General features: G+C 44.7%; 1 protein-coding gene across 1 annotated transcript; it reads right to left on the bottom strand.

The window, feature by feature from the left end:
- Positions 1 to 856: 856 nt before the first annotated feature.
- DENR (density-regulated protein) lies at positions 857 to 7,106 on the bottom strand. Its single transcript, XM_010002536.1, has 7 exons — positions 6,989 to 7,106; positions 5,641 to 5,660; positions 5,278 to 5,362; positions 4,528 to 4,614; positions 2,959 to 3,075; positions 1,809 to 1,948; positions 857 to 1,134 (listed from the first exon to the last, which is right to left on the bottom strand). The coding sequence occupies exons 1-7, from the start codon at positions 7,092 to 7,094 to the stop codon at positions 1,090 to 1,092; spliced, it is 600 nt and encodes a 199-aa protein (XP_010000838.1). The 5' UTR covers positions 7,095 to 7,106; the 3' UTR covers positions 857 to 1,089.
- Positions 7,107 to 7,895: the final 789 nt, after the last annotated feature.

Raw genomic sequence — 7,895 nt, 5'->3', positions numbered from 1 at the left:
GAAAACGGGAGGGCAGCGGGGGAATCGCCGTCCTGCGAGGCTTCTGCTGGGGCAGAGAGATCAGAAGCAGGGCCCAGATCAAACTGAGTTGATGCCGATGACCCCCAAAGCCCCAAAGCAGCAGGGTGCAGCTTGAATGATTGACAGGCTTCAATGATTTCTGGTTGTAAAGCCCATGAAAAATATTATTATTATTAATAATAATAATAAAAACAAGATTTCCAGTCATCTGAAGGATTCCTTTCCTGTTTTTAAAAGCCATACAGAACACCCCCCCCATTAAGGTGATGCAATTTCCAGCACTTTTTCTCCCCCAAAATAATGGGGACACCCTGGCGTGGCAGTTGAGCATCCCTGCCCAGGCAGCACCCCCAAATTCTGGCTGTTTCCTCCCCCTCCAAAAACAAGGATGTCAAAGGGGTTACAGATGACAGAACTCTCTATGGCTAAATGCAATTTACATAATTCATACAGCATTTATGGGCCCCTGCCTTTATTCCAGCTAAACCAGCATCAGCTTCCTTAGGAAGCTTAAAAGACCTTAAAGATCAGTTGGCCTTGTTGAACTTCATGAGGTTGGGATGGGCCCACCTCTCCAGCCTGTCAAGGTCCCTCTGGGTGGCATCAACCCCACCACACAGCTTGGTATGGTCAGCAAACCTGCTGAGGATTCACTCAGTCCCACAGCCCATGTCTCCAACAAAGATGTAAGAGTTTCTGTACATCAGCCACGTGCCTCGTTCACTTAAGTTCAGCAGAAGGGGCAGCAGATGTAAAATAAGCTTTTAATGACTTAAATGATTACTTTTCCTGTAAGGCTGTTTGAGGAATGTATCTGTAAGGAAACCAGAAACTGTTCAGTGAGGAACAGTAATTTTATTTAACCTACTTCATGCATAAGCATGATAGAACCCCAATTTAACTTTGGCAAATATCACAACAAAAAACCCAAGCAGCCTATACAGAAGAGGGGAGATAACAAGGATCTGGGTGCTCCATGGTTTCCCTGCAGAGCAAATGGATTTAGGTGCCTCACTTTGGCTACATCACTTATAACCATGTAATTAAATAAAGGTAAGACTTCCACTGTCACTTCTTGACTTCTCCAAGATCTTCAATGCTATCATCATCCACCTAGGAATAAAAGAAAAAGGCCAAAACACAGCATATTCAGTATAATTTCTGATATGTTTCACTCAATATTTACCACTGTACATGTAATGAAGTGTGGGAGAAGTACAAGGCACCATCTGAGATTCTCTGCTGGAAATTCTACACAGCCAAGCCCAGAGGGCTCTGGATAAAGACAGGCCTGGAATTCTTCCCAGAAGAACTGCAATCAGGAAATACCAGAACCAGGGAAGAGTCAAAGGAAGCACCTGTGATTACAGCAATGCAACCAAACCACTCAACCATCAACATTTTAATCCAACCCAAAACCAGCTCATTTCTTCTAAAGCACAAGTGGTTTTGTTTGTTTGTTTGGGCTTCCTTGAATGTAGCAATATTTAAAGAGACTTTTAAAATAGGATGGCAATGGAATATTTGGGCATTCACCCTCAAGGAACAGTCACAAAGAAGACACAGCAGTTTGCCAGCTGGACTGACTCTGACCTGCCTTCCCCACAGCAGCAGCACTGCACATGCAGGGAATTCCTGTTCCTTGGACAATGGAACCAACATCTGACTGGGAGTTTAATCACTCCTTAACCTCATCATGCAAGGAGGGGAAGATGAAACCCCTTTTACAAAACCATTAGAAAGTAATTGAGGAACAGCAGAGTTTTGTCAGGAAGAGGGTTTCTTACCTCAGGCCACTTCTCCTGAATGACATCAATAATGTCATCTGTGAAATCCCCCTGAATGATGATTTCATCTTCTCCTGTTACTGAGGCACCACAGGAAAATTTCTGAGCAAAAAACCTTTGTGCTTCCTTCAGATCAATTTCTGTTGATGGGAAAACAATTGAAGTTCTGTCATTTCATAGAAGTGTTTTCTCAAGTTTAAAACCAAAATCTTGTTTTAACAGCCTAAGAACTAATGGCAGCTCACAGTTAAAGCTCTGCTGTAGTCTCCATTGAAAGCAAAAACCTGTTGTTCACATACAAAACAACTGACTCTACAAATCCAGCAAACTCTTCCCAGCAGAACTGCTGAATGTCCCCAGCACAGGCTGTTTGTGCAGGGCTACACTGCACACACCCACCAGGAAAAAAAACATGCAGGTCTGATTAAAAAGCCCTTCCAGTTCTGAGCAACTTCCACAATTACTGATCAAGTTTTTTTCCATAAGTGCTTCAGTATCTTCCTTTCAGGAACATGTCCCAGCAATTGCTGAGATTGGCTTCCAGCACAAAGATGCACATCCAGTTTGGAACAGACTGGTGCATCTCACTGATCCCACAAGAACACCCATGACACTCTCATGCAGGAAATATGCAACAGATCTTGTTAATACAACCAAGGTTAGATCTTGCCTTTTTAACAGAATTTGTGATCACTGTATGAAGTAAAATGATGTTACAGACACAAACACCAGGGGGCTGTTTGCAGCTGAACCAAAGCTATGGACAGTGTTCTTTGATAATGATTTAAATGACTGCTCTACTGGAAAGGCAATTAAACCCTTATTTAATCAGTCTCAAGAATAGGTAAGATTAATAGTCATAGAATCATGGAGTGGTTTGGGTTGGAAGGGACCTTAAAGATCATCTAGTTCCAACCCCCTGCATGGGCAGGGACACCTCCCACCAGCCCAGGTTGCTCCAAGCTCCATCTAACCTGCCCTTCAACAATTCCAGGGATGAGGAAGCCACAGCTTCCCTGGGCAACCTGTTCCAGGGTCTCACCACCCTCACCATTTCCTGCAGCTCAGCCACCTGCTCCATCTGGGCACACCTTTCTTCACCCAGGACATCTAAACCAAACAAAAAGCACATACGCACAAGCCAACTCACCAAACGTTGCAAGGCCACACACTCTTGTGACATATTTTTTCTTTGCTCTAGGAATTTTAGCTATTGTGACTTTCTGTGGTACAGTCTTCTTTTTCTGTTTTATCTGACCTCTTCCACCTTTAACACAGAGCACAAGGTTTCATCATTAGTCAGATGACATCACACTCACAGAAAGCTGACTGCCAAACTTCCACAGGATCTACCATCCTCTTTCTTCTGTTTCTAGGCCAACCTGAGGGAATACTTCACATATCAGGCATTTATTAGGCTGAGCAAAGCATGCAAAAGAGATATTCTGCTCATTAGGATTCTTCCAAGTCAGATTAGGATCTTGGTTAACTTTGTACACAGTCATCAAGTTACTCCAGGATAACCAATCTCATGTTCCCCAGCGTTCTCAGCAGGAAAACCTGAAAAATGTAGGACAAGCAAACTAACCCCTTGTGCCACTTCTTTTTCTAATTGCTAGAAATTTCTATCTGGTAATTTAAGACAGTAAATTTATTTGTAAATTTCCACAGTGTCTTGAGTGTTTTTCCTCACCCTCTGTTACAATCCATCTTGAACCACCACACTGCAAATATGCCTGAAACTTTAGATTCTAGGAGAAAAATCTCTATATATTTAAAACACTGTTCTTTTTAGAAACAAAATCCAGGCTGGAAACTAATCATACCACCCCACACAATAAATTAAATCTGAAAGAAAACGGCCTGAAGTCTCTGGGAAAAGCATCCAATTTGCAGAATGTGAATTACTCTTGTCACTACAGGATTAGGTCAGACTACTGACCAGGTAAACATAACTGGTTAGCAAGACACAAAAATGAAACATCTGCAGGGATATGTGGCTAAAATCTGAACCTTCCTGGGTTATTAACCATAATTTCTGAAGCACCACAGGCACAACTGACATTCCACGGGCAAATCCATGGTGGAAAGTATGTGAATTAATTAAAAATAACTTCAGAGATAGAAGAGTGTGCTTGAATTGTTTAATGTATTTTGTATCTGCCAAAGTTGTTTTTTGACTGATGTTTTTTCAGCATTATTGCTGGGGAGAGACCTGGCTGTTACTGGAGACACAGGTGATAGCGTGGAAAGCATAAAACCAAATCCTGTTCTGTGAATTAGAGGGAATTTAAAAAGGCAAAAGCAGTGTCAGGAGGCATGAGCAGAGGAAAGTTCTCTTCCTTATACTCTGCAAGCAACCTACAACCTGCTGTTAAACAGGGCACCAATAAGTACTTTGAGAGGCCTGCCAGCTGGTTTTAGGTTGAGAAGAATTACTCCCTGAATAAGTGGAAAAGCAGTGACAGGAACCAGGGGACACAGGATGCAGGGGACCTTTCCACTTGCTATTCCTGCCATCCAGTCCTTCCAGCAGCAAATATCCCTGCCCCAACTCTGCTGCCACTGAAGACAGACATTCAGTATCTTTCCTGCAGTCCAAAGGTAGCTAACAACCCAAACACAAGGAATTTGTGCCACAGTCCAGATCTGCAGGTGAGAAAGGAATGCCCCAAACTGCTCATCATACCAGTACCACAAGCAACTATTTAGACCTTGCCTCTCTTTTGCTTCTTCTTCTCTTCTTCTTCTCCTCCTGCAGTTCCTTGGCCTTCTCCAACCCCAGCCTCCTGCTTAGGTGAGTTTTCTTGACATCCATCAGAAAGAGGTGGAGAGGAGAAAGAGAACAAAGTGAGTGGTCAGACAACCACAGCGTCCCAGGAATGGGCAGTGAGGTGCAGTGATCCTCTGCTGAATCCATAAACCCTTTGCTGAAGGGCTGCAGCCCCTTGACTGACCAGCATGGCACCTTCATTAGAGCCCTTATGTAAATGAGGCTGTAGAAAAGCCTTAGCTCAAAGATACAGTCACAACCTCAATACAGTCTCTTAATGCAGTTATCACAGAGAGACAGAAATTTGTGTTAAGATTGAAATTTCAAATGCAAATCAAGTTCTCCATGATTAATGGCACTTCCTCCAGTCAACCAGAGAGACACAAGATCCAATGAACTGACTTTGATGGGGGTTACAATAGGAACCTTAAAAAAGTCCAAACATTATTACTGCAACTTCACATTTTTTTTATTTATTCAGTGTTTTCTGACATTATCAAACATATTTTCACAGCATCCAAAAGTATGGTAGGCTCCTAGGAAAATTAGGAAGCTTCACACTTGGTGCAGCAGAAAAAGAGGATCAGACAAGCTCCAAGATTCACACTTGGTGCAGCAGAAAAAGAGGATCAGACAAGCTCCAAGATTTCTGACTGTGTCTAAGGGCACATATCAGAAAATAGAGAAGATTCTTACCTACTGTAAGTTTTGCAAACTCATCTGGAAAATTCTTTTCTAACCATTGTCTGCATTTAGTGACATCAGGCATGTACTCACAGTACTAGGGGAAAAGGGATGGGAAAGGTGTTAGCAGAGAAACTCCAAAATACACCACAAAGCCCCCCAAATATCCTTGCTTTTCAGCTCAGCCATTTCTCCTGAAGAGGACTGAGCATGAACACTGTAATAACACAAAAGACCCTCAAGATGAGAAGGTCTGCTGAAGCCCAGAACTGCCACAAGTAAGAAAATGCCAGAAAACATGAGAAAAATAATCATCATAGTCAGGAATCACAGGACAGAAAGGAGAAACTTGGACAACAGCAAAAAACAACTCACCTCTGTTGGCAAGGAACAGACTGGAGAAAGGGAGGGAAAAAAAAACAGATTACATACAGAAGTTCTCCATGTCCAGCCTTAGCATTCAATTCAAAATGGTATTTTAAAAGTAGGGGTGAATTCTGACATCATAACTTCTGGTTATGAGCCGACATTGGCTTAAAAGGATTCTTTCTACCACTCCACAGTTTAATTTTATTCTGGTTAGTCCTTTGCTCAGACACTTTGCATTAGGATGGAACCATCACAGGCAGAGCAGCCAGGCAATGAGGGAAGGGAGGTGCCTGCAGCTTTGGGAAACGTTACAGGAAGAAACACCAGTTCTACCAATGACAAAACATCTACCTAATAAATTACCAGGTGATCTGCTTAGATTTCCTTTTTCCATGAGCTGCCAATGTCTAGAAGAGGGACTCGGCCCCAGAGCAAACCCAAACCAACCCTGCAGGCTTGGACACACAGTGGGGATTCCTTCCTAACCCCCTGACACTGTGTGCAAGCCCACACCAAAGTACCATACCTACCTAAAATATGTACCTGTCAAGATCATTTACTTCCCTTGACATTTAATCCACATAACTACAAACACAATGAGCAAAGGATAATTCTAAACAGTGCAGTGATTACTGTAATGATTTCTGAATTCATTTATTCTTGTCATACTAATGCTCAGAGGCCTTTTCTGTGCTGAAGGATTTACTGGCTTTCTGCAGGAAGGTGTTTCTGCTCAACAGCTCACAAGCTGAGCACCATTCCCATTAATCCCACTTTTCCACACCGAGCTGGTGTGGAAAACCTGCAGCTCCCAGAGGGAAGAGAGACTTCACCATGAGGGCTTTAGACAAAGCACAGAACATGAGCTATTTCAGGATGACCAGAGAGGTCAAGCTGCCCAAGATCCAGATTCTTACTTAAAATATCACAGAACATCACAACATCATTGAGGTTGGAAGGGACCTTAAAGATCATCAAGTTCCAACCCCCCTGCCATGAGCAGGGAACCACTAGACCAGGTTGCACAAAACCTCATCCAACCAGGCCTTAAAAACCTCCACGGATGGGGCATCAACAACCTCCCTGGGCAACCCATTCCAGTTCCTCACCACCCTTAGAGTGAAGAATTTCTTCCTAATATCCAACCTAAGTCTCCCCTCATCTCAGTTTAAAACCATCACCCCTTCTCCCATCACTGTCTTCTCTGATGAAAAGCCCCTCCCCAGCTTTCCTGTAGGCCCCTTCAAGCACTGGAAGGCTGCTGACCAAAAGAAAATCTCCACTTCCCTCATTCTCCCTCCTGGGCTGCCCTCACAGGGTAAGAATTGTGGACAACTGCCCCTTCAGCACTTGCCTCCACAGTAGAGAACCCGGAGAGGATAGTCAGCATCTGACCTGGCACCGCTCCTCACGTCTCCTCTGCAGTCTGGCACCACAGGCTCAGCCACCTCTGTGGCCATGTCCCGTGCCTGGAGGCCACAGAACAAAAGAATCAGGACCTCAGTTCTGGGTTAAAGTTGTTCACGTCTTCCCCAGTTCAACAGGAAGCACAGAGACTGATGAATCCCCAGAGAAAATGGGTATGATTGTAAGAAAAGCAGGAGAGGAAAAAATAGGAGTCAAGAACTAAAGAAATAATATGAGGAACAGGGTTACAAAAGATAGTAGGAAATACAGAATTCTAGCATATAAGAGGGGAAAAAAAACCAACCCCAAAGTGTCACAGGATGGACTGTAAAATGAAGGTCTGTGAGAGCAACACGTGGGGTTACAGAACACACTGGGTTAAGCAACAATATATGAACAGTAACTGCACTGGGGGGGCAAGGGGGGGCCCTGCCAGCAAACCAGCCAAGAAAAGGGTCATTCAGATGAGTCTCTGCAGCTACCAGCTCATGCTGGGACACTGGTAAAATAAACCCCCAAGCACCATCAAAGCAGCAACCCAAACAACCCACCCACACCGGTAATAATGGTGGGCGCGTGTGCATTTTTAGGCGAGGGGCTTGGAAAACAGGAGTCAAAGGGAAAGGGATTTGCAAAGGATCAGAACATCCCAGGATCACGGGAGAGGGCAGGAACGTGTGGATCCCCGGGGGGACGGGTGCCGGGGGGACGGGTGCCGGGGTCCCGGGGGGACGGGGTCCCGAGGGGACGGGTGCCGGGGTCCCGGGGTCGGGGCGGTGGCGGGAAGGAAGGAGGCACCGGGTACCTGCGGGGGGAAGGCCGGCAGCGAGCGGGGGGCGCCGGGCGGAGGGAGG

Source organism: Chaetura pelagica, unplaced genomic scaffold, assembly GCF_000747805.2.
Source record: "Chaetura pelagica isolate M959 unplaced genomic scaffold, ChaPel_1.0 scaffold618, whole genome shotgun sequence".
In the NCBI taxonomy this organism is placed as follows: domain Eukaryota; kingdom Metazoa; phylum Chordata; class Aves; order Apodiformes; family Apodidae; genus Chaetura; species Chaetura pelagica.
This window is presented reverse-complemented; position numbering and strand designations above follow the sequence as displayed.